General features: G+C 38.7%; 7 protein-coding genes and 2 pseudogenes across 8 annotated transcripts; 1 reads left to right on the plus strand and 8 right to left on the minus strand.

The window, feature by feature from the left end:
* Positions 1-980: 980 nt before the first annotated feature.
* LOC120002503 lies at positions 981-1643 on the minus strand (annotated as a pseudogene).
* An 839-nt stretch (positions 1644-2482) lies between these two features.
* LOC120002504 (geranylgeranyl pyrophosphate synthase 7, chloroplastic-like) lies at positions 2483-4212 on the minus strand. The gene is made up of 4 exons (XM_038851273.1): positions 4155-4212; positions 3935-4036; positions 3663-3792; positions 2483-3464 (listed from the first exon to the last, which is right to left on the minus strand). Exons 1-4 carry the CDS (start codon positions 4210-4212, stop codon positions 2483-2485), a joined length of 1272 nt encoding a protein of 423 aa, XP_038707201.1.
* Positions 4213-4596: 384 nt separating this feature from the next.
* Positions 4597-6021, minus strand: LOC120002505 (pentatricopeptide repeat-containing protein At1g71060, mitochondrial-like). The gene has a single exon (XM_038851274.1). The coding sequence runs from the start codon at positions 6019-6021 to the stop codon at positions 5251-5253; it is 771 nt and encodes a 256-aa protein (XP_038707202.1). The 3' UTR covers positions 4597-5250.
* A 25-nt stretch (positions 6022-6046) lies between these two features.
* Positions 6047-7856, minus strand: LOC120002506 (annotated as a pseudogene).
* A 3831-nt stretch (positions 7857-11687) lies between these two features.
* On the minus strand, positions 11688-13694 carry LOC120003084 (heterodimeric geranylgeranyl pyrophosphate synthase large subunit 1, chloroplastic-like). Its single transcript, XM_038851988.1, has 2 exons — positions 13449-13694; positions 11688-12563 (listed from the first exon to the last, which is right to left on the minus strand). The coding sequence occupies exons 1-2, from the start codon at positions 13560-13562 to the stop codon at positions 11688-11690; spliced, it is 990 nt and encodes a 329-aa protein (XP_038707916.1). The 5' UTR covers positions 13563-13694.
* LOC120002508 (putative fasciclin-like arabinogalactan protein 20) lies at positions 13687-14429 on the plus strand. Its single transcript, XM_038851275.1, has 2 exons — positions 13687-13690; positions 13765-14429. The coding sequence occupies exons 1-2, from the start codon at positions 13687-13689 to the stop codon at positions 14427-14429; spliced, it is 669 nt and encodes a 222-aa protein (XP_038707203.1).
* A 312-nt stretch (positions 14430-14741) lies between these two features.
* LOC120003081 (pentatricopeptide repeat-containing protein At1g71060, mitochondrial) lies at positions 14742-16776 on the minus strand. The gene has a single exon (XM_038851986.1). It carries the CDS (start codon positions 16643-16645, stop codon positions 14990-14992), a length of 1656 nt encoding a protein of 551 aa, XP_038707914.1. The 5' UTR covers positions 16646-16776; the 3' UTR covers positions 14742-14989.
* Positions 16777-17117: 341 nt separating this feature from the next.
* On the minus strand, positions 17118-21830 carry LOC120003083 (beta-glucuronosyltransferase GlcAT14A-like). The gene is made up of 4 exons (XM_038851987.1): positions 20895-21830; positions 18377-18452; positions 18170-18285; positions 17118-18029 (listed from the first exon to the last, which is right to left on the minus strand). Exons 1-4 carry the CDS (start codon positions 21376-21378, stop codon positions 17515-17517), a joined length of 1191 nt encoding a protein of 396 aa, XP_038707915.1. The 5' UTR covers positions 21379-21830; the 3' UTR covers positions 17118-17514.
* Positions 21831-22706: 876 nt separating this feature from the next.
* Positions 22707-26418, minus strand: LOC120003085 (ell-associated factor Eaf-like). Of its 2 annotated transcripts, none has more exons than XM_038851990.1 (4): positions 26125-26418; positions 25686-26017; positions 24900-24942; positions 22707-23397 (listed from the first exon to the last, which is right to left on the minus strand). In XM_038851990.1, exons 1-4 carry the CDS (start codon positions 26240-26242, stop codon positions 22982-22984), a joined length of 909 nt encoding a protein of 302 aa, XP_038707918.1. In that variant the 5' UTR covers positions 26243-26418; the 3' UTR covers positions 22707-22981. The 2 variants fall into 2 exon arrangements, with proteins under 2 accessions (XP_038707918.1, XP_038707917.1); XM_038851989.1 differs by having other exon boundaries at positions 22707-23406.
* Between the last annotated feature and the right edge of the window lie 191 nt (positions 26419-26609).

Genomic DNA, 26609 nt, shown 5'->3' on the forward strand with positions numbered 1-26609 from the left:
CGATTTTTGGTAACTACAGGTCTCACAACCAAGTTTGGTTTATAAAGCGAAGCCCACCCCAAATAGACAAAAGGACCTTCTCCTATCCCAACTCCCAAGTGAATTGGGCTTTGACCCAAGTAGTTAGGCTTCGGCTTGTAGTAGTTGGGCTAAAAAGGAACAAAGCCGTGTGAGCGATGTATTCACGATAATCGGATAACTCAAAATGGATTTGGTATATATATATATATATGAGTGTGAATTTATGACACCATTCCGGTTAGAAAGCCAGTAGGCCTAGTCATTCCTCATTAAACAAACACTTTGCATCTCCCTATGAATCTCTGTTTTTTTTTTTTGGTCTGGCATCTCACTATGAATCTAAATTCTGCTTTATATGTCTTGCAATCTACCAAAGTATGTGTTTTTTGTTGATTTTTTTTTGCTTATGAGCACGCAATCACACACACACACACAAAAAGAGGCTATGTACAGTGTGGTGCGTGTTTTTTTTTTTTTGTTCATCACTTGCTTCCCCTACAGCTGCAAGTCTCATCTCCCAACCAAAAACCCCACCATTTATAATTTATTTAACTTTGCTTCAATGTCAGTGCTGTAATTTTGTCTTCTCCCACCATTAACGTTTAACTGCCACCGACTTTTCTGACCTCTCATGTCACATTTTTTCTTCAATTTTTTTTTAAAGTCAGAATAAGTCCGAACTCCAATTACAGAAAGCCTAGAGCATATGGCCACTTCCAAAGCAAACAAGTGGGTAAGAACACACAAGTATTATAATCATTTTTTTAAAGCTAATCCTTTTTGAAATAGAGTTTAGGTGGGTGTATTTTAATCCTTCATTGCTTTCAAAACGCCCAATAAAGTAAAGTTCGAATAAGTCCAAATTCCAGTTACAGAAAGCCCATAATAATTTACTAGTCCTAACTACTTCCAAAGCAAACAGGTATAAATAAATAAAGAGTCTTGATAACGAGTATCATAAGGACATTGATTATAACTAATCCACTAGTTTTGTTGATTAGCTATGTAATAAGCCAAATTGTACAATAGAGCAGCCTTGACAGGATCAAAATATGAAATCTCTCCAATGGCTTGTTCCACCAACTTACTTGCAAATTTCTTCGATCCCTCAACACCAATCAACCTCAGGTAAGTAGCCTTTCTTATCGGTCACCAAATCCTTTCCCAACTCATCCGTAAACTTTGTCACATCCAAAATATCGTCCACCACTTGATACAACAACCCTATAAGCCTTGCATACTTTCTAAGTCTTCCACCTTGAGTTGTTTGCAATGTATTCAAAGGCAAATGAAAATAGGGCATCACAGGCTAGCAATGTGATATTTTCACTAAACACTTTCTGGGTTGTAGGCTTACCCCGCCTAAGATCATCATTATCCATACAGGGAAGATCATCATGAATCAATGATATAGTGTGAATAATCTCCAATGCACATGCCATTGGCATTGCTGATGCTTTATCTCCACCTACTAATTCACATGAAGCAATGCACAAGAATGGACGAATTCGCTTTTCGCCTCCCAGGAGGGCGTATCTCATAGCCTCGCGGATTTTCATCGGGTGTTGCAAGGGAACAACCTCATCGAGTGCCTTGTTTACTCTTAAAATCTTGAAACCCATGTACTCTCTAAACTGATTGGAAATTAAAGGGTTGTCTTTTGATTTGGTAATGATTTCTTGGGCTATAGAAGGTTGTATTGAAGCCGAGTTTGTGACTTTGAAAAGAACATTTTGTTGAAAAAAATGGTGGTCAACCAAAGTAAAATCCGAATAAGTCCAAACTCTTATAAAAAAATGAGTCCAAATTCCAATTACAGAAAACACATAATTTATAAGGCCTGACTACTTTCAAAACAAACAAGTGTGTAAATAAAAAAAAAAACTCATTTATTGACAAATTTGGAAATAATTGTGTAAATAAATAAAACTCGTTTATTGACAAAGTTGAACCACTTAGGTCTTGCTTGACATTTAGATTAGTTGTGGTCGGAGGTGTCTAGGGTTTATGAGTTAGAACAGGTTCGTCAGAACCTTGTTTGGCAAGCAACATGAAAATAATAGCAAGATCAATATATATCAAAATGGTGAACAAATAAGCAATCCAAAATCCTAATGACCAAAGGTCACCAATAAGATATTCTCTAAGTCACACAAGCGCCCTCAAACAATAATCTCAACACACAAGGGCAGAAAATCGATTTTAATGCAATGGTCTAGAATGACCAAAATAATTTTGAAAGCAATAAATACTTAACAAGCAATAAAATCAACATAAGCTAATTTTGAGTGGTTCGAAGACAATCTCTTACATCCACTACCTAAGTTCTCCAACCTAGGACTTTTCAAATCCACTAAATGATGTGATTTTGCAAACTCACCATAAACGTCCTAAGAGTTTTCAGTTCACCCTTAAACTGTAGATTTCACAAGACAATGATAACACATTTATAATGAATCCACTAGTTTTGTCGATTAGCTATGTAATAAACTAAATTGTACAAGGGAGCAGCCTTGACAAGATCAAAATGTGAAATCTCTCCAATGGCTTGTTCCACCAACTCATTTGCAAATTTCTTCGATCTCTCAACACCCATCACCCTCGGATAAGTAGCCTTATTGCTCGCCAAATCCTTTCCGGCAGTCTTCCCCAGCTCCTCCGTAGACTTTGTCACATCCAAAATATCGTCCACCACTTGAAATAATAACCCTATAACCCTTGCATATTTTCTAAGTCTATCCACATCGAGTACACTCCCCCCTCCAATTATTGCTCCACAAACAACAGAAGCCTCTAAGAGTTTCGCCGTTTTGTGTACATGAATATACTCTAATTCCTTTAAAGTAACATCTTTCCCTTCACTCTCAATATCCCCAAACTGCCCCGCCACGAGCCCCTCCGATCCAATGGCTGAGCCTAGCTCAGCGATGGCTCGAACCACGCACTCAGGAGGAACATTTGTGGACTTTGCCGCGATGTGTTCAAAGGCAAATGAAAATAGGGCAGCAGCGGCTAGCATTGCAACTTTTTCACCAAACACTTTGTGGGTTGTAGGCTTGCCCCGCCTAAGATCATCGTTATCCATACAGGGAAGATCATCATGAATCAACGATATAGTGTGAATAATCTCCAATGCACATGCCATTGGCATTGCCGATGCTTCATCTCCACCTACTAATTCACATGAAGCAATGCACAAGATAGGACGAAGTCGCTTTCCTCCTCCAAGGAGGGCGTATCTCATCGCCTCGCGAATCTTTATCGGGTGTTGCAAGGGTATGGCCTCATCGAGTGCCTTGTTTACTCTTAAAATCTTGAAATCAATGTACTCTCTAAATTGATTGGAAATTAAAGGGTTGTCTTCTAATTTGGTAATGATTTCTTGGGCTAGAGAATGTGGTATTGAAGCCAAGTTTGCAACTTTGAAAAGAAAAATCGACACTCTGACAAGGTTTGTGCAATAATTGACAAAGGAAAGAACCATCAACACTAGGTTTCGAGGGAGAATTTGCATAGCAAAATGTACACAAAGGAAAAATGAAAATCTAAGTAGCTTTGTGCAAAGGCTAACGAGGTTTTTGAGTGAAAAAGCCATTATTAAAAAGAATTCGCAGAGAAGTAGTAGTAGTCCATATAAACACCTTTGAGCACGAGAACCTACCATTGTAGAGTACATATATAGTTTGGTGGTCAACGTGCTCATCGTGACATATTCGTCAAAAACACGAAACGACGGTTGACCGCGAGTTTTATACGTACCCATATATGGGCCTATAAGTTCAAAGCCCAATAATTAAAACCAAAGTCCAATTACACAAGCCCATACTTTACAAGGCTGAGGGAAGTGCTAATTTAGAGAAGAAAAAAAGAACAGAGGGTAGTTTCGTCCTATGCTCCAAACAGTATGACATACTCCGCTTAACAAACTTTTGGTTCCGTGCTTGTGTTGACGAATCATGCACTGCCAGGTGTTGTAGTTGCCGCCTAAATCCTCTACTCTCCGACTGTACAAAGCCTTTTTGCAGCAGAACAGTGAGTAAGTGTATTACCAATCTTGAAAGGTCCATCAATGGCGAAGCAATTTTTCGTCTCTCTCCTTATCTTCTCTCTGTTCTTTCTCTCCTCCACCGTACCGGATAATTCTATCCTCAACGCCACCAAAATCCTCTCCACATCCGGCTTAGCGTCCATGGCTCTGACTCTGGAATTCGGTTCCGATAACTTGATTCCACGGCCGCCTTCCCTCCGACCAACACTGCCTATGTACGATCTGGTCAGCCTTCCCTAGCTCTTCTCCACTTCCACTTCTCTCCCGTTCTCCTCCATCTAAAAACACTCAAATCCCTCCCTTCCTGCACCACGATACCTACTCTCTTCTCTAATCACTCGCCGATCGTCACCACATCTTCAGAAGACGACGACCAGATTTCACTGAACGGGGTCAAGGTGAATGCGTTGCCGAGTCGTGATCATCCTAGTCACGAGACTCCGAGTCATGAAACTCCGACTCGTGATCCTCCTACTCACGATCTTGAATGCCGTGGTGGTAGCGGATATTCGTTTGACGGAGAACTAGGGTTCTGAGATCAAGAGACTACTCTGTTATTGCGTCGTTTCTTGATTTGCAACTAGTAGGTCTGTCCAAGGACATTACGGAGATCACCGTTTTTGCTCCTGGTGATAAAGTGATGGCGGCCTTACCTGTAATTTCAGTAATGGTGAGTTTCCTTCTATCTTTCGTAGGCATGTTGTGCCCTGTAGGATCATACGGCGTGATCTCGTTAATTTCAAGAAAGGGGCATTGTTACCAACATTCTTGAAGGGTTTCGCCATCAATGTCACCAAATCAGGATATAATTTGTTGTTCAATGGAGTTCCAGCTACTGATCAAGACATGTACACCAGCAAACGAGTGGTTATTCATGGTATTACTGGAGTTCTTGAGGCGCAGAAGAGAGGAGAAGAAGTGGCCAGAACTCCTCCTAAGAAATGAGAAAGGTCCAACCATGGGTGTCTCGTTATCAAATCAAACATGAGAACCTAAACATGTCCCTATTGTTTCACAACCAAGTATAAACACTCTTGTATACAAATAAATATTTTTAAAAAATAAGATTATACAACACCCAAAAACATATGGGTCGCCAATAATCTTGTACTACAAGAAGATTCTATCAAGCCGGGTCTGTCCTCAGCAGCGATCAGCACACACCACCACCAGTTGTCTATTCAGTGTCCAGTACCAACTAATGGCCGTTTCCTTAGTTTATCGATCTTCTGAGCCAAGCTTAAAGCAGTATCCTCCCTCCCTTCATCAAGAAGAGCTTGTTTCAGATTGCTGAACATTTGTGCTGGTGGCCGAATACCCACATCAAGCATCTCCTGAAAGTACCTGCAAGCCTCATCCAACTTATTCTCATGGCACAAGCTGTTAATCAATGTAGAAAACATATGCATTCCAGGAAGAACGCCACTGGCCTTCATCTGATCCCAAACTCTCATCGCCATATCTATGCGGTCCTCATTGCAGAACATTCTTACAATAATCTCATAGGTACTAACAGTTGGCTCGCAGCCTTGCTCACTGCTCATTTTTTGGAAGACTGAATATGCCTCTTTAGTTCTTCGAGCCTTTATCAGGTGATGGAGTATTATGTCATAAGTTCGAGAATTCGGGCCAGTCCCACATTTTCTCATCTCATCAACTGTCCTATACACATCATGCATCCGGATTGACCAGCAATAAGCCCCCACAAGAGCATTGAAAGTGGGTGCCTCGGGGACAAAACCATGTACCTTAGACAGCTCAAAATACTGAATGGCTTCATCCAACCTCCTCTCTGAACCCAACCCATTTATCAAAGTACAGAAAATGTGAGGGCTAGGCTTGTAATTCTTCGCCTCCATTTCACGATACAACCCAATTGCCTCATCATACTTCTTAGCCTTACAATATGCGTTCATAAGAATACCATAAAGAGTCTTGATACTGAGTACCATAAGGACAATGATTATAACTAATCCACTAGTTTTGTCGATTATCTATGTAATAAGCCAAATTGTACAATGGAGCAGCCTTAACAGGATCAAAATATGAAATCTCTTCAATGGCTTGTTCCACTAACGCACATGCAAATTTCTACGATCCCTCAACACCAATCAGCCTCGGGTAAGTAGCCTTATCGGTCACCAAATCCTTTCTGGCAGTCTTCCCGGCCCAACTCATCCGTAGACTTTGTCACATCCAAAATATCGTCCACCACTTGATACAACCACCCTATAAGCCTTGTATACTTTCTAAGTCTTTCCACGTCGAGTGCACTCCCCCCTCCAATTATCGCTATACAAAAAACTGAAGCCTCTTAGAGTTTCGCCATTTTGTGTCCATGAATATACTCTAATTCCTTCAAACTAACAACTTTCCCTTCACTCTAAATATCCCCAAACTATCCCACCACAAGTCCATCTGATCTAAGGGCTAAGCCTAGCTTAGCGATGGCTCGAACCACGCGCTCAGTACTCAGAAGGAACATTTGTGAACTTGTTTGCAATGTGTTCAAAGGCAAATGAAAATAGGGCATCACAGGCTAGCAATGTGATGTTTTCACCAAACACTTTGTGGGTTGTAGGCTTGCCCCGCCTAAGATCATCATTATCCATATAGGGAAGATCATCCTGAGTCAATGATATGCCTTGTTTACTCTTAAAATCTTGAAACCCATGTACTCTCTAAACTGATTGGAAATTAAAGGGTTGTCTTCTAATTTGGTAATGATTCCTTGGGCTATAGAAGGTTGTATTGAAGCCGAGTTTGTGACTTTGAAAAGAACATTTGACACTCTAACGAGGTTTGTGCAATAATTGACAAAGGAAAAAAGCCATCAATACTAGGTTTTGAAGGAGATTTTGCATAGTAAAATGTAGACGAAGGAAAAATGAAAATCCAAGTAGGTTTGAGCAAAGGCTAACAAGATTTTTGAGTGAAAAAGCCATACTAATTATGCTCCATTTGTTTCACACGAAAAATAGAATCTTCGAAAATGATACTTATGTTTTTCAGTGTTTGTTTGATGGAAATTGATAAGATCAAGGAAAAATAACTAAAAATCATCATGAAGAAATCACTCTAACATAAGGAAAACAACATCTCATTTTAAAGAAGGTATGTCATTTTCCAATCCTCATTCTCAGCTCTATCCATCGCTGTACATGACTGCAATCTTATGTGCTTATAATTAATATGCCTGATATAATATTTTTTACTTATTGATTCTGGAGTTCTAATACGTACATTTAGGGTATGTAACTCTGTATCCTTTATATTGTAGCGATTTGTTTGTTTATTTTAAGTTTAAGTTTTTCACCAAACAAACACCGGAAAATATTAGTAACTCTTTTGTTCAAACATTAGAAATTAGTTGTTTTTTCATGATAAGTTCTTTCTTTTCCATGAGAAATTGATTTTCATCGAAACAAATAGAGCATTAGTACTAGCTTTTTGAGGGAGAACTTGCAGAGAAGTGGTTGAGGTCGATATAAACACCTTTGAGCATGAGGCCCTACTATTATATAGTGCATACATATGTTCCGTTTGGTAACACTTATTTTGACAAAGCTAGTTTATAGGCTGTTAAATAAACTGTGATGAATCGTATAACTGACGCTAGCTTTGTAAGTTGCAAAAAAAAAAGTCTATTTAAATCTTGTTTAAAACATAGAATAAAAACTGCACAAAAAAATGCAGTTCGGTTTGGTTAAAGAAAATGCTTTTTTCCCCCCTCCAACTAGACTAAAGTCACGGTCACCCCATGTGAGCTAGGTAACGGTGGGGGCATCGTTTGTTCATATAATATTAAAGATTCTACAAGTTTATGGATTCATATACCTATTTTTTATTATTGATATGGATTCATATACTGTAAGTCTATAATGATTTTTTATTTTATTTTTTATTGATCATTATTCATGAGTATGCTAAATTTTCTAAATATTCATTTGGCATACTTGCACATGAATATTACCGAAGTAACTGAACCTACAACTGTATTGCGATTTTTGAAGGATAATTTACGATTTTTTTCTCAAAATAGTAAAATGCACGTTACTATGGCTAAATTTAGACCACATGGTATGATTGCAATGTATCAATTTAATAATACATTTTAAAGTTTAAGCAAGTGTTGTTTGTAGGACGAACGTGGCTTGAGATTCGTGGTGTTGTGTTTCAGCTGAAAATAAGTTTGAGAGGAATCATGAACGTTCAACTAACAGACTCTCGTTTCTCCTTGACTATCTTTAAGATAATTTTGATGAAATCTCGTTTATCTCTCAACGAACCATTTTTGAAAAGAAAATTCCGTTAAGACCATAATTCCCTGATTTGTAACCTTTTGAACACTGAATCTCGAATAGTAATGATTTTTGGGAACTGACTCCTATATTTCAGGTCAACAACCATTCAAAATACTGTAAAATGAATACTGAAGTAACTGAACCCACATCTGTATTGCGATTTTTAATGAAGAAATTACAATTTTTTTCTCAAAATAGTAAAATGCACATTACTATGGCTAAACTTAGACCACATGGTATGATTGCAATGTATCAATTTAATTAATAATACATTTTAAACTTTAAGCAAGTGTTGTTCCTTAATGTGTAGGAGGACGAACGTGGCTTGAGATTCGTGGTGTCGTGTGTTTCAGCTGGAAACAAGTTTAAGAGAAATCATGAACGTTTAACTAACAGACTCTCGTTTCTCCTTGACTATCTTTAAGATAATTTTGCTGAAATCTCGTTTATCTCTCAACGAACCATTTTTGAAAAGAAAATTTCGTTAAGACCATCATTCCCTGATTTGTAGCCTTTTAGACACTGAATCTCTAATGGTCCTGATTTTTGAGAACTGACTCATATATTTCAGGTCAACAACCATTCAAAATACTGCAAAATGAATACTGAAGTAACTGAACCCACATCTGTATAGCGGTTTAATGAAGAAATTACGATTTTTTTCTCAAAATTGTAAGATGCACGTTACTATGGCTAAACTTAGACCACATGGTATGATTGCAATGTATCAATTTAATAATACATGTTAAACTTTAAGCAAGTGTTGTTCCTTAATGTGTAGGACGAACATGGCTTGAGATTCGTGGTGTCGTGTGTTTCAACTGGAAACAAGTTTAAGAGGAATCATGAACGTTCAACTAACAGACTCTCGTTTCTCCTTGACTATCTTTAAGATAATTTTGCTGAAATATTGTTTATCTCTCAACGAACCATTTTTTAAAAGAAAATTCCGTTAAGACCATAATTCCCTGATTTGTAGCCTTTTAGACACTGAATCTCGAATGGTCCTGATTTTTGCGAACTGACTCCTATATTTCAGGTCAACAACCATTCAAAATACTGCAAAATGAATCCTGAAGTAACTGAACCCACATCTGTATTGCGATTTTTAATGAAGAAATTACAATTTTTTTCTCAAAATAGTAAAATGCACGTTACTGTGGCTAAACTTAGACCACATGGTATGATTGCAATGTATCAATTTAATAATACATTTTAAACTTTAAGCAAGTGTTGTTCCTTAATGTGTAGGATGAACGTGGCTTGAGATTCGTGGTGTCGAGTTTCAGCTGGAAACAAGTTTGAGAGGAATCAGGAACGTTCAACCATCAGACTCTCGTTTCTCCTTGACTATCTTTAAGATAATTTTGTTGAAATCTCGTTTATCTCTCAACGAACCATTTTTGAAAAGAAAATTTCGTTAAGAGCATAATTTCATGATTTGTATCCTTTTGGACACTGAATCTCGGATATTCTTGATTTTTGAGAACTGACTCCTGTATTTCAGGTCAACAACCATGCAAAATACTGCAAAATGAATACTGAAGTAACTGAACCCACAACTATATTGCGATTTTTAATGAATAAATTATGATTTTCTTTCCCAAAATAGTAAAATGCACGTTAAACTTAGACCACATGGTATGATTACAACGTATCAATTTAATAATACATTTTCTATTTAAAGCAAATATAAATAAAACGAGGTAGATTACATAAATATTATAATCATGTTTTTTTTACAGCGAATCTTTTTGAAATACGTCCAGTAAAGTAAAGTCCGAATAAGTACAAACTCTTATCAAAAACAAAAGTCCAAATTCCAATTACAGAAAGCCCAAAATTTATAAAAAAAAACCTCATTTATTGACAAATTTGGAAACAATTGTTTAAATAAATAAAACTCGTTTATTGACAAAGTTGAACAACTTAGGTCTTGCTTGACACTTAGATTAGTTGCGTTCGGAGGTGTTTAGGGTTTATGAGTTAGAACAGGTTCATCAGAACCTTGTTTGACACTTATATTACACAACATATGCACAAGTTGGTCTCTACTTAGTTACTTAGTCAATTTCACTTCAATGCAATATATGTGATACTAATTGAGTGGAATGCAAATTAACAAGTTACACTAAACAAAATGCAAGGTTTCTAAACAGTATGTGAGAAGTTTAAACTATATGTAAGAATGCTAGTTTGACCTAGATAGTCAATTTGACACCAAAACAATCCAAGATAATAGGCAATGTGTGTATGTATGACAATCCTAACAAGTCAGTATCTCAATGTAACAACAATTTCAGATTTCAAAACACTAAGAGTGTGTTTGGATTGAGGGATTTAGGAGAAGAGAAGAGAATGGAAGGGAAAATAATTAGTTTCCTTCTAATTCCATTGTTTGAATAGTTTAGAAAAAATTAAGTAAATGGATTTGAAGAGAATTGGAGGGAAGATTTCATTAAATTTTTGTCAAAATACTTTCTCCCAAAATGGGGTCATTTGGAAAGAATGGATGACTAATTAAGTTATTTATAAATTAAAAATCTATTTTACCCTTGTGCATAATAATTTAACATAAAAAGTAAGGACAAATTAATAAATTAAAATAATTTTCTTTTCTTTCTTTTTTTATTTATCCAAATATGAGAGATGGAAAAATATTATTCCTTCCTTTCTCTTCCCTTCTCCCCTCTCTCTTTCCTTTCTCTTCCATCCAAATCCCTTAATCCAAACACACTCTAAACAACACAATTGGACAACTTAGTAAATCAGGGCATAACAAGTCTAAACGACATGAAATTTGACAAGCAACATGAAAATAATATCAAGATCAATATATATCAAAATGGTGAACAAACAAGCAATCCAAAGTCCTAATGACCAAAGGTCACCATTAAGATATTCTCTAAGTCACACAAGCACCCTCAAACAATGATCTCAACACACAACGGCAGAAAATCGATTTTAATGCAAAGGTCTAGAATGACCAAAATAATTTTGAAAGCAATAAATACTTAACAAGCAATAAAATCAACATAAAGTAATTTAGAGTGGTTCGGAGACAATTTCCTACATGCACTATAGGACTTTTCAAATCCACTAAAGGAAGTGATTTTGCAAACTCACCATAAACATCATAAGAGTTTTTTTTTTTTTTTAAAGAAACCAGAAATTTTATTTCTTAAGGAGGAGAAGAAAAGCCCTTCTCCGGTGACTCACAATGGGGGGACTAAACCTAACCCATGGACAAAAAGAACAAGAGAACAAACACCAAGAAGGAAAAGAACAATGATAACACATTTATAATGAATCCACTAGTTTTGTCGATTAGATATGTAATAAACTAAATTGTACAATGGAGCAGCCTTGACAGGATCAAAATGTGAAATCTCTCCAATGGCTTGTTCCACCAACTCATTTGCAAATTTCTTCGATCTCTCAACACCCATCACCCTCGGATAAGTAGCCTTATTGCTCGCCAAATCCTTTCCGGCAGTCTTCCCCAGCTCCTCCGTAGACTTTGTCACATCCAAAATATCGTCCACCACTTGAAATAATAACCCTATAACCCTTGCATACTTTCTAAGTCTATCCACATCGTGTACACTCCCCCCTCCAATTATTGCTCCACAAACAAGAGAAGCCTCTAAGAGTTTCGCCGTTTTGTGTAAATGAATATACTCTAATTCCTTTAAAGTAACATCTTTCCCTTCACTCTCAATATCCATAAACTGCCCCGCCACGAGCCCCTCTGATCCAATGGCTGAGCCTAGCTCAGCGATGGCTCGAACCACGCACTCAGGAGGAACATTTGTGGACTTTGCCGCGATGTGTTCAAAGGCAAATGAAAATAGGGCAGTAGCAGCTAGCATTGCAACGTTTTCACCAAACACTTTGTGGGTTGTAGGCTTGCTCCGCCTAAGATCATCGTTATCCATACAGGGAAGATCATCATGAATCAACGATGTAGTGTGAATAATCTCCAATGCACACGCCATTGGCATTGCCGATGCTTCATCTCCACCTACTAATTCACATGAAGCAATGCACAAGATAGGACGAAGTCGCTTTCCTCCTCCAAGGAGGGCGTATCTCATCGCCTCGCGAATCTTTATCGGGTGTTGCAAGGGTATGGCCTCATCGAGTGCCTTGTTTACTCTTAAAATCTTGAAATCAATGTACTCACTAAATTGATTGGAAATTAAAGGGTTGTCTTCTAATTTGGTAATGATTTCTTGGGCTAGAGACTGTGGTATTGAAGCCAAGTTTGCAACTTTGAAAAGAAAAATTGACTCTCTGACGAGGTTTGTGCAATAATTGACAAAGGAAAGAACCATCAACACTAGGTTTCGAGGGAGAATTTGCATAGCAAAATGTAAACAAAGGAAAAATGAAAATCTAAGTAGGTTTGTGCAAAGGCTAACGAGGTTTTTGAGTGAAAAGGCCATTATTAAAGAGAATTTGCAGAGAAGTAGCAGTCCATATAAACACCTTTGAGCACGAGAACCTACCATTGTAGAGTACATATATAGTTTAATGGTCAACGTGCTCCGCGTGATGTATTCGTCAAAAACACGAAACGACGGTTGACCACAAGTTTTATACATACCCATATATGGGCCTATAAGCTTAAAGCCCAATAATTAGAACCAAAGTCCAATTACACAAGCCCATACTTTACAAGGCTGAGGGAAGGGCTAATTTAGAGGAGAAAAAAAGAACAGAGGGTAGTTTCGTCCTATGTCCAAACAGTTTAACAAACTCCGCTTAACAAACTTTTGGTTCCCGAACCCGTGTTGACGAATCATGCACTGCCAGGTGTTTTAGTTCCCGCCTAAATCCTCTGCTCTCCGACTTTACAAAGCCTTTTTGCAGCAGAACAGTGAGTTAGTGTACTACCAATCTTGAAAGATCCATCAATGGCGAAGCAATTTTTCGTCTCTCTCCTTATCTTCTCTCTATTCTTTCTCTCCTCCACCGTACCGGATAATTCTATCCTCAACGCCACCAAAATCCTCTCCACATCCGGCTTCGCGTCCATGGCTCTGACTCTGGAATTCGGTTCCGATAACTTGATTCCACGGACGCCTTCCCTTACGATCTTCTCTCCGACCGACACTGCCTATGTACGATCTGGTCAGCCTTCCCTCGCTCTTCTCCACTTCCACTTCTCTCCCGTTCTCCTCCATCTAAAAACACTCAAATCCCTCCCTTCCGGCACCACGATACCTACTCTCTTCTCTAATCACTCGCTGATCGTCACCACATCTTCAGAGGACGACGACCAGATTTCACTGAACGGGGTCAAGGTAAATGCGTTGCCGATATACAGTGATGCGAATTTGATAGTCTTTGGAATTGAGGACTTCTTCGATCCTCATTTTGAGCCAGTTAATAGTATTCCTCCGACTCATGATGATCCGCCGAGTCACGAGACTCCGAGTCATGATACTCCGAGTCGTGATCATCCTAGTCACGAGACTCCGACTCGTGATCCTCCTACTCACGATCTTGAATGCCATGGTAGTAGCGGATATTCGTTTGACGGAGCAACTAGGGTTCTGAGATCAAGAGACTACTCTGTCATTGCGTCGTTTCTTGATTTGCAACTAGTAGGTCTGTCCAAGGACATTACAGAGATCACCGTTTTTGCTCCTGGTGATAAAGTGATGGCAGCCTCTACTGGTAATTTCAGTAATGGTGAGTTTCCTTCTATCTTTCGTAGGCATGTTGTGCCCTGTAGGATCATATGGCGTGATCTCGTTAATTTCAAGAAAGGGGCATTGTTACCAACATTCTTGAAGGGTTTCGCCATCAATGTCACCAAATCAGGTGATAATTTGCTGTTCAATGGAGTTCCAGCTACTGATCAAGACATGTACACCAGCAAACGAGTCGTTATTCATGGTATTACTGGAGTTCTTGAGGTGCAGAAGAGAGGAGAAGAAGTGGCCAGAGCTCCTAAGAGTGGATCCGAAAACGGAAGGATCGAGTCTAAGGTCAAAAAGGTATTTGCAGGACTCCTGTCTGTTTCTTTGTATCTTGTGCAGTTCTGAATCTAAGTTCATGCCTTAGCTCCTAGGATTCAATAGTCATCTGAGTAGTGTACTACAATGCCATTTCTTGTAAAAAGGAGTAGAAGATAGTCTGCTATTGAAGATACAAATTCTTATGTGTTATCTTCACGAATCAGGAGGGCACCGGGCTCAGAGCATGCACAGTAGTATTTCTTAACAGATTCTCTATTCAACAACACCTGTATCATCGGTATCGCACAATGTTCAATGTTTCCAAATACCAGTGTGAATACTCTTGGTTGTGCTATCTGGCTCAAAAGTGTGTAACTAGGAGCAGGGATGACAGAAATGAGAAAGGTCTAACCATGGGTGTCTCCTTGTCAAATCAAACATGATCCTAAACACTTGGCGCAACATGTCCCTATTGTTTCACAACCAAGAGTATAAACACTCTTGCATACAAATAAATATTTTAAAAAAGAAGATTATTCGACACACAGAAACATATGGGTCGCCAATAATCTTGTACTACAAGAAGATTCTATCAAGCCGGGTCTGTCCTCAGCAGCGATCAGCACACACCACCACCAGTTGTCTATTCAGTGTCCAGTACCAACTAATGGCCGTTTCCTTAGTTTATCGATCTTCTGAGCCAAGCTTAAAGCAGTATCCTCCCTCCCTTCATCAAGAAGAGCTTGTTTCAGATTGCTGAACATTTGTGCTGGTGGCCGAATACCCACATCAAGCATCTCCTGAAAGTACCTGCAAGCCTCATCCAACTTATTCTCATGGCACAAGCTGTTAATCAATGTAGAAAACATATGCATTCCAGGAAGAACGCCACTGGCCTTCATCTGGTCCCAAACTCTCATCGCCATATCTATGCGCTCCTCATTGCAAAACATCCTTACAATAATCTCATAGGTACTAACAGTTGGCTCGCAGCCTGGCTCACTGCTCATTTTTCGGAAGACTGAATATGCCTCTTTAGTTCTTCGAGCCTTTATCAGGTGATGGAGTATTATGTCATAAGTTCGAGAATTCGGGCCAGCCCCACATTTTCTCATCTCATCAACTGTCCTATACACATCATGCATCCGGATTGACCAGCAATAAGCCCCCACAAGAGCATTGAAAGTGGGTGTCTCGGGGACAAAACCATGTACCTTAGACAGCTCAAAATACTGAATGGCTTCATCCAACCTCCTCTCTGAACCCAACCCATTTATCAAAGTACAGAAAATGTGAGGGCTAGGCTTGCAATTCTTCGCCTCCATTTCACGATACAACCCAATAGCCTCATCATACTTCTTAGCCTTACAATATGCATTCATAAGAATACCATACGTCACAACATCAGGGTTGAAACCCTCATCCTTCATCTCCCTGTAAACTTCATTTAATTGCAGCAAATTCTGCTCTTGACCCCACCCTTCTAGCAATATCGTATATGACTTGATATCTGGTACGAACCTTCTCTTTTTCATTTTATCAAACACCTCTTGTGCTCTCTCTACATGTCTCGACTTGCTCAAAGTATCAATCAACCTATTATAGTCTGACGATTCAAGTGTCAACCCAAATTTCTCAATTTTCTCAAATGCATCAATCGCTTCCTTCACCTTCCTGGCTCTTGCGTATCTCCTGCAAATCAATGCGAAAGTATCTTTATTCAATAAACCTTTACGCTTCATGTCATTAACCAAGTTCCATATCATCTGGAACTGCTTGATTTTTCCCAGCGATTCAATCAAAGCATTGTAGCAATCTGTAGTGTACTTGAATCCCTTTTGCTTCTCGGCCCATCTGAAGAACGACAGCGCGAGGACACCTGCATTACTTAGCCTCTTCAAAACTTCTACCACCAAAGTCGGCGACACCTCGATTGAAGCTCCATCCAGTGAGGCCCCAAGGCTTGAATCGGAATTTTTTGAAACTAATTTACAAATTCTTTCAGTGTCTTGGACAATTTTATCAGTCACAGTATCTTGATTTTGGTCATTGGACCCAACAACATTTTGGGTCTGCACCGAACGACTGTGGATTGATCTGTAGAAACCTAAATGAGAACCCCTTAAAGAACCACATGGGATTTCATTGTTTGGAGTGAGAAAGATAACTGGGTTTTCGATCGTTTTGTGCAAACTAGAGTTCGATCTGGTGAAAACAGTTGCTGCTTTAGAAGACGAAAGATATGGAGGATAGGATCTTTTGGGTGTTTCTGCTAGATAATTGATGAATCGAGAGCGAACCATGTTCAGAGAATTAGAGTTGCTCAGTCCACACTACGGAAGACTTGTGACGACGGGTAGCAACCCAGACTACGGAAGACTTGTGAGAGGGAGTTGCACACAGCCGCTCTCTTCTGGACGATATTGTTCTCTTCTCCTTTTGCAAAGAGATTTTGAAATTAATTCTTAAAATAATTAAATAATAATGTTTTTTTTAAAAAAAACAAGAAGAAATTAAGGCCGCTTGACCTACCCTTGATCATGCTTACAAAAGGTGTTTAACATAATCCTACTTTTTTTCTCTTTTCATTTGCCTTGGAACCTTGATTTGTGCAGGTCTAAATGAATTTGCGCTACAAGTAGTGCAGTGTTCCCATAATAAGAAACTTCCTAGTCATTGAATCAGATGGCTCCTATGTGGATAGATCCTACACTGCAACCTATCCAATCTGTTTGCGAGTGATACGAGAGCCACAATGAGAACGAAAAAAAAAAATCAATGAATGAGTTCAGTTTCGACATTCAAACTTTCAAAGAGTGTTAAACAACAGAGGTTGAACATACAACACTACAGTATGCCAATGGCAGCTCAAAAGGGGCAAAGCTTCTTGATCCGATCCTCGTGGGCGTGCTTTACAATAAATACTAGGTTACAAGCAACACCGTGGATGCAAAACCCAAGTGAATTCACTTGTTTCCCCTTCGTGTCTGCTCCTCGCATAAACCTCACTCTGGCCTGTATAAATGTTACCATAACCTATGACTGGAAAAGCCCCCCAAAAAGGGGCCCTGACGACAAAGAATGTATCCGTAGTAATGCTAGGCTTTCTGCACCAGTAAGAATTCACAGGCGAAATTGCAAGAATCTAGATAGATCATACTTTAATATACTTTCACTTGCACTGATTTGATTGTGAATTCCAGTCCTCGATAAGGTTTGCAATGACCTCCTCAAACTTCTTCCCCTGAGGCCCAGGCTTTAAAACATTAACATCCCCCCATTGCGTGCAAGGATCCATCCACCAGCTCTTCCGGCCTGCACACCACGCCCCTGGTACCACTCTGTGCTTTCCACGCTTGAGGATCTTGTCATCAATCACGTCCAATACAGGGTCATTCTTCTTAAACTGTCTCGCAAAAGCAGCTCCACTTTGAACCATTTCAACATAATCAGATATGTTGAGAAAGTGGGGTTCCATCTTGGGAGGATTGTCCCAAATCATATATCTCAGATCACTGTTAACAGTTGTGTTCTGATATTCGGGCGAATTGCAGATGATGGAATGGAAATAACTTTCTTGAGACATAATTACGTTGTTAAAATACATAAGGAGGACCCTGGGAAGGTTATCCCAGCCAAGAATGCAATATTCAAGAAAGGATCGGCTCAGGATGACCCATTGAGAACCTGCAGTTTGAGAAAAAATAACAGTGAAATAGCAATTCTGAAGAATAATGCAGCAGAATAAATGAGTCTTTTAAGTTTGCACCGTTAAAACATTTCGATAGACATTGGACAAACAACACATTATGGTGAAAGGGCTTTGCCTGTGAATATCTTAAAAGCTTCAGGCATTGGCCGTTTCTCAGTAGCATGGAATATTTGGCTCCTTCTGGCAAGGTATAGCCCAGGGTCAACTACAATAGGCTGGAACCGATGAGCTCTGCAGCAAAATTAGACAAACAAGATTCATGAATTAATAAAAATTTACGTCACCTAAGTGCAACTAAATTCAGTTAGAAGTGTTTGCCTACTCTTTCCATCCAAGGTCACTGGAGTGGTCAATAAAATTGAGGTCTCTTCCAAAAGAAGAGAACACATAGGATAGGTCTGAAAACAGCACAAGAAACAAAAATAGAAGAATCAGTAATCTATATCAAAGAACAAATAAATAAACTTATAATCCGATTGTCGAAGCCTTAAGCCCAAAAGAAATACTGAAATACGGCACAACAGCAATAAGATTTCTTTTGTTTGCTTTTTATAGGCAATGGGATTGATAATTGATACCATTTAGACCTTGATGGAGACACTCAGAAGTCTCTGTGTGCAGAACAAAGTTGAAATTTTTATATTAACTAACTTGTGATCCTTACTACACAAGTTTCATCGCAGTTCAACTCAAATCTTCAAACCATAGGATGACATAACAAATTCACATGAGCCAAATAGTGATAATCAAAACCTTAACATCTCATAGCCGGCTTCAATCAAGGATATTAGTTGGCTTGGCATGCTTTATCTGAGTCTACTGACGACCTCTGGAGTTCATAATTGCTTTACTTGCCCAACACAATATACATTTCATGATAAAAAGGCTACATACTCACTTGACTATAACATACATGCTTCAATTTGCATGCTCCAGGTAACCTTGTTGTATTCTATGCAATGACCAGTTTGACAATAGATAGCCAAGTATGAAAGTCAGGAAAAGAAACCAATATTTCAACGCAATATTAGTCAATGGAACAATCTTGGCCCCTGATCTTTGGCACAGAGAACCACTATCATAGTAGAGTGATCCTTATATGTATGGCAAGTTGGTAAAGAGGATATCCCTCCACAAAAACAGTTTCCATCCAGATAAAGAAGAGGATGACCTCTAACAGACTCTCACGGTCATAGTATATGGACAACAACCACAAGTTCAGATGCCAAAGGAAATTAACTTTCAAGACTTCAGCTCAAAAGCATGATTTCCAGATTTTTTTCTAATCCAAATTTGATATAGCTAAACAGTTAACTTGGCCTCACTCTAAACTAATACAAAAGTGGCATCCATAAGGACGGCATAGAGAGATAGAAGGTTTTAGAGGCGCAATCTCTCTCTCTGTCTCTCCCTCAATCATACACAAATTTGGCAAGTCAAGTTGAAATATTAAATGTACCACTACGCCACGCACATATAAGTAAATTAACAATAACGACGTGAACTAAAAAAAGAAAATATTTTTGTGAACTTTTTATGTAAAGCACATCCATATCTAAATAACCAAGACTAGACTTCAAGAGATTTGATGGTGAGACCACCGACCGGATTATCCCAAAGGAGAGAATCTGAAGTCTAAGAAGACCTACAACTTGCATCAGAATTGGATGGCATAGATTCTGCTCTAACAAAGATTATCTGGGTAAATATGCTCCAAAGCTACATTCACAGAGAATACGCACTTTAAGGGCCCAGATACATGTGATTGAGGGTGAATCAAAAACCTTTTTATCATCCTAATTCAGCCCAGGCAGACCTAAAAGAATGTTCACGTGCACAATAGTTCGCTGTGACTCTAGCCATCATGTGATTCGATGCTCTTGCGGGTATTTGAAAAAAATTAGCTCACACCAAAACCTAAAATTTTTCTACAGAATCTACGGGTAGACTTCTACGAACACTAGTCAGAGTACAACGGTCCACTTTAATGACATGAAATTGCTCAACTCTCTCCATAGTCGTGCTTTTCACGTTTTTGTGCAATTTCCAACATCACTTGGTCTATTGGCATCTTTACCTTACGAAACGTTGTACAAAAGCTAAACTAGCGAGTTATCATTAAAGAACTTTTGCACTGTCTTAGAAATAGTAGTCATAACTAAAGATCACCAATGATCATATTCCAGCATAAATGCACAGTAAAATATGGCAAGCCAAACTTAGAGAATGACAAAAGCAGTACTTAAGATTTCAAGAATATATCAAGAGCAACACATATCCAAATACAAGAATGCGACAAACTATCACTATCAGATTTTAGCATGATACAAACATAGAACTCAGCCCAAAAGAAAACTACCAGATTTAGGCTCAGTTTTCTGTTGCTTGTGTTTAGTGGAAGTGCTTAATGAACTAACTTATAAGAGCTTATTCGATGAGTGAACTTGACATTGATTTCCATAAGCAGTAATTTTTCTTTACTTCAGATTAACTTTTAAAATACTTGTAATATGTTCTTGTAATCACTATGCACTTTCTTAGTGCCCTTCAACAAAGTTCCTTTTGCATTAAAAAGTAATTTGATCGAGTCATGTATTAATGTTGTTTCCCAATAATCATGTTGCCACTATAAATTAAAGGGAAAGCAAATTCATCCAAATTAAGTAAGATTCCAGTAATCAAATCTTCTTACCCAAAATAAACTAAAGAAATCATAAACCTTCCTGAAGGAATAATTCCACAGAAATCAAAGCTCGGATGATCCTCGTCAACTATCTTAAAACACCCAACAATCAACAAATCCTAAAATAAACAAAACAAAATGTACAGAGAGAGCATACCGTCTTGTGTGATCAATGGATAATCTGACGCGCTCAATGTAATAAACCAGTTCCAGCCGCTATCCAACTTCAACAAAATTGACACGGCGTGCAATATCGCTGCAATATTGGAGGCTCCCATGTAAGTAATCCGATCAGGCTTTCCCACAACATCCACATTCCCAAAACTCCTAATGACGGGCACAGCCTTCACAGCCGCAACCAGCTTATGCCTCTCATCATCGGACGCATCCACATCTAAGTGCAACAAGTAGTGGTTCCTCGGGTGATACACCGCGAGCAGTAACCTCAGGATCCGGTCCTTATCTCCATGACCACCGAATATGTAGTACGCGAAAGAGGGCGGGTAGTGAGACCCATGGTATATCATAGAAGGGAAGGGCTTGGGGAAGCCGAAAGTCGAGATGGAGCAGAATACTAGAAGGAGAAGAGAGAAGAATGTCGCCGAGAAAAGAGTGAATAGCCATTTCTTCTCAGCTCCCATGGTAAGAAACACCAATTCTGCTGTTTGTTGCCGTCGATCTGGCTTCGATGATTGAGCATATGGTCGTCAATCAAGTCCAAAAGGACCAAAAATTTTCAGCTAAACTGAATGTTGTATCGTCAGAGGAAAATGGGTATTGATCGAAACAGGTATTGGGGGCTCAGAAATTTGTATTCTGAATCTTCTGATAGTGTTTGATGAAATGGATATGTGGGGGATCTTGCCGTTTATGGGTCAGACGGTGGGTTTTGTGAACATTGACGGTGATTCCAAATACAATCTACAGTATTTTTCTTCGATTTTCCATTTTTGTATTGAAGAGTTAGTTCAACAGTAAATCAAGAGCTAGGGTTAGGGTTTTCAGGTAAGATTTGTTTTAAAAAAACTAATTTATAAATTATTGCATTTTGATTTACATGGCTAAGTTCTTACATTCCTGCCGCGCGTGCAATACAAACAGTTGTCTAATCTGGGCCGGCAGACTACAACGTGATTACACGCCCGATCGGAGAAGGAAGACGCTGCTTTTGTTAATGTGGAAATTAACTTTTCTCGAACAATGAGTAGGAGGATTTATGTCCTTAATGATCTGCATTGGACACATTGATTAACACTTAATACTGCTTCCTCTTACGTATTTATTGTCCTCCTGCCCCCCTGCACATGTCACGTATACACATTCATAACTCGATACAGTTAATGCAACTTGGGTATATTAATATTGCCCTTCCAAATAAAGAGATTGGAAGGAGATTTTGACTACATACAATCAATACATCTATGCCGGGAAAGAAAATGATGGAAAACATTGGAGGAAAGGAAACTATGATATGGAGGTCTGACTTAGGTCAAGGGCCGGCAAAGAAAAAATAACTACATATTTTTATACTTACAAGTTACAAAGAATGCAAGTAAACAAGAATAATGTTATTTTAAGGGAAAGATTGAATCAAAAACGATTGTGATGGTTTTTTTGTGAAAAAGTGTGTCATAGGAGTCCTCCTTGTTCTTTATTCTCTGGCTGATTCGATTCGATCCTAATTTACTGCTTCCAAAGTTTTCTTGAACTGTGGACAATGTCTTGGTTTTAGATCACCATGTATTGAAGAAACCAACATGTTCTCACATCCACAAGAAGCAAATATAATAATAATGTATGTAGATGATGACAACACCGATCCATCTCATGCTGCGAGATCTAAATCTGATGAACCAAATTTCCTGTTCTTCCACGCTTCCTTTTATAGAGCAGCATCTCAATTGGCTCCAATACAAGTTTCCTACTTGAGTACACTCTAGACATTAAGGATAATCTCATGACCTAACGATAAACAATATGGAACTAGATCCACAATCCACACAAAGACACTAAAATCTGATATAATATACCAGAGAATATGTTCTGTCATGTTACAGCTGCAATAGTATAATTTATGTCATATGTTATTGACAATCTTGTAGGAGAACTGTCATCAGAGCAACAACATATGGAGATGTGGCAAAGTAGATCGTAAATTATATGATGGACCATAAAGAAAACCGGAATTACTTGGCATAGTCTTAGAGTGCCTTTTCAGACAGTTTTGATAGTTCTGCCAATCTCTCAGATAGAGTTGACCGTGTCCCCGTCACTGCCTTCACTATCACTGCTGCTGCTGCTTCCACTACCACTACTTGCACTGCTACCGCTTGAAGTTGAAGTTTGTTTTTCCCTCTCCACTGCCTTCATCTGGGCTCTCAGTGCTTCTGCAGCATTACGACCCTTGTCTGCTTCATCACCACTATCATCTACATCAGCAATCTCATCATCAGTGTCATCATCATGTCGTACATTGATGTCAAAACCACCATCAACTTTCTGCTCATCTGGGTTCCTCTCAACCGGTGAGTCAGCCCCAAAAAGGTCATCAATATCTATATCTTGATGATCCTCAGTTTCATCGTTTTTAGGGCCTGGTGAGGCAGCGGATACATTTGTTTGATCAAACACAAATTCCGCAACAACTCCCTTACCAGCCCCTTTTGCACCTAAAACAGAGCAAATATTAATATGTATATCTAATGGCATGACCTTAATAGGAAAAATCAGAATATACTGCATTCAAATGTTTGGAAGTCAATTTACTATAGATGCTACTAGTTAGAAACCTCCAACAGAGAGCATTTTCCTCGTTTCATGGCTTCAAATTCCATCATACATAAGCGAGGGGAGTTAATTTGGGTACTAGGGTGCAGGCGACCTAACTAGTTAGAAGCTACTTGTATGAAGCAAATTTTAAAATTTAAATAGAATAAGAAACGAAAAAATTCCTCCTAATTTTTAGAATCTCGAATGTGACCAAATGAAAGATTGAAAAACAAGCAACATCTGGTCTACTATATGAATCTCACACTCAGTGGACAAAAAGAAAAGAAAATAAACAAAAACCTACAATATACTCCCACTGCGGTCATATATGGAGAAAACCAACACTAGCGAGAAAAAAAAAACTGGACTCTCAATTGCTTACCTCACTTTTTTGCATGCAATACTGCATGTTCCGTCCAAAAGTTTTGACAAATCACCAGCCTAATAATGTTACTATTACACCATGATCTTTATCACTTTCTTCTTTTACTTCTCCTACTTCTACCCATAGTCTTGTCCATTCCAACTCTAGGGCGGCTCCTCCCTAACCAACTATCTACATTCTACACTATTGCTCAAAGATAGTGACAGGGTTTTCCATTGCTCGAAAATTAAAGAAAATTCTATCATGGTTGACTCAACGCTTTACGGACTCAATAATTACCAACGAAGATTATTCTGACTCCAACATAGGGGTTTTCCATCATTCATATGCATTGGTGCTTGGGCACCAAAAATAGTTGCAGCACACATATGGAAACGTTACAAGGCTGCTGCCACATGCTATATTATCTCTACTTTCGCATGTCACAGAGTCAAACCACAATTTGAATTGGTACGTGATAAATTTTTTGATTTAGGTCATTTGGAAGGCGTAAATGATATACTTTTGGTTTCTTCAAGTGATAAACATGATACTCTCTATAATATACTGCTAAGAGCATTTCACTATTCTACCAAAGCAGTCCACAATATGACAAGTCCATATAAAGATAACGTTTAAGAAAACAAACAGACTCAATACATCTGCTTATCATGATCTTATCATGATCCAAAAATCTAAGTAAATGACTGCTCAATGAAATGGGACAAAACCAATGAATGAATAAAACATAATTTTTTTGTTAAGTAAATGAATAAAACATAGAGTATACACATCAGCCGGAAAAAAGAGAGTGTCATGTCGGGTCATTAAAATTTAAAACTGCAACAAATGATTGAAGATGGTTGATAAGAAAAATTGAGAATGTCCTAAAGGACAGCAGAATGTGACTAATCTTCTCCACTGGAATGGAAAACAGTTTGTAAACAAATCATTTTCATATTCTCCGTTACTGAATAATACCTCAAAGCATCACAACCAAATACTTATCACCAAAGAAAGGATACAGACCTGGAATCTCTGGCTCTCCAATATCAATTCGTTCCACCTCCACCTGTATGGATACGAAGTAGTACAAAGGTAAGGTTTAAAAAAAAAACAGAGAGTGAATCGGTTTCAAAACTATGCAATCCAGATATTAGATGAGGATTATCACCATGTTGTATCCACCCAAAATTTCAGGATTGAGACTCTACAACACTGTGACCCTCGATGCCATAGTCAATAAATCCTCATTGCAAATAGCAGTTTGATTGCATGTTAAGAAGTAGTTTAATACTATTTCTCATCATAAAAACATTTCCTGAAAGGAAACACAATTGAAAACCATGCCCATTTACTTCTATGTGAAAACATCCCAATTCAAAGAATGCCAAAACATTTTCCACCAAAATTCCCAATCCCTTGATTTGACAACAGCCAAAATGGCAGTAGTGGTTTCTGGAAAAGTTCTCTCCCTCTCTCTTTTAATTTTTTAAGAACAAGGAACCTCTCCAAATGTTAGGCCTCATTGGACCAACCTTGCAGAGTAAGTCACAAACACTAACAACCACCTGCTAGCCACTAGCATCAGATAAATCAAAGTTATTATAGGAGATCTCAAACCTGAAACCTCTAAAATCAAAGAATCAAGGTTGCAATAAAATGTAAGAATTCATTCCCATTCTTAAAATCAAAGAATTCAAACAACTTCTAAATTCTTTGCTGGCATAAACCACATCAAGGGAAAAATTGCAGAGCAACCTGACATTAATCAACTAAATCCTGCTGCCAATGTAATTGCAACCAGAAACTCACCGGCACTGGAGGAATAGAGCTCCGGCCAATATTCACTGATTTCGATGCCTTTCCGGCTGGAGACAGTCGAGACTCTACTGGAGGGGCAGATTCACCTGGCAATCGGAGGCGCCTAAGCTGATTGAAAGCCCGGTGAAGCCGCTCCAATCTAAACGTCTCACCATCAAAATATAAAACGGCATCATTCTCCTTGTGGTCCTCGCTGCATCCTTCAAAGGCCACTTTCGGTTTCCCTGCCTGGTTGTTTTGGAACTCCAACGAAACCCTATTGTCTTTGTTCTTATTCAACGATCCCGGTTTTGTCTTATCGATCGAGGCCGGCTTAAATTCATCTACAACATTACCCCAAATTCGCAAATTAAATTAAAAAAAATTGCTTCAATCGCTATTTAAGAGATAATCGGTTATCGATCTCCTCAAGTTAGCTCTCGTTACTTACATCGAAGAGTGCAGTACTTATTGGAGGTATCGTCATTGAAGGAGGGACCGAGAGAGAGTGTGTACCATTGATCGGATTTGGGAGCGTTCTTGGGCTCCTCTTTGGCATTATTGGCCATTATCGTGGAAGATCAAGAGAACGCAGAGAAGCTAAAGAGATACCGATAGATCAGCCCTCTGCTGACGAGCAAGATCTGGATGCGCGCTACAGTGTATGTTAGCGTCTGTGGGGAGTCTACAGTGTAAAAGAGGGAGTTGCAATGACAGGGACGATGTCAAGATGACAGAAATTCCTTGTAGCAGTCTAGCAGACTAGCAGTGAGACGTATATATACGGTGTGCAAGGTTGCACTGGTACATGGCATGAATTGGGCTGGGTATGAGCCCATGAAAAAGGTCAGCCCAATAGAGGATATTACTGGGCCCAAACTACTTCCATGCCATGGGCTTTTAAAGCCTTTCAAGAATTTTATACTTTTCAAATCT

This window comes from Tripterygium wilfordii, chromosome 7, assembly GCF_013401445.1.
Source record: "Tripterygium wilfordii isolate XIE 37 chromosome 7, ASM1340144v1, whole genome shotgun sequence".
Taxonomy (NCBI): domain Eukaryota; kingdom Viridiplantae; phylum Streptophyta; class Magnoliopsida; order Celastrales; family Celastraceae; genus Tripterygium; species Tripterygium wilfordii.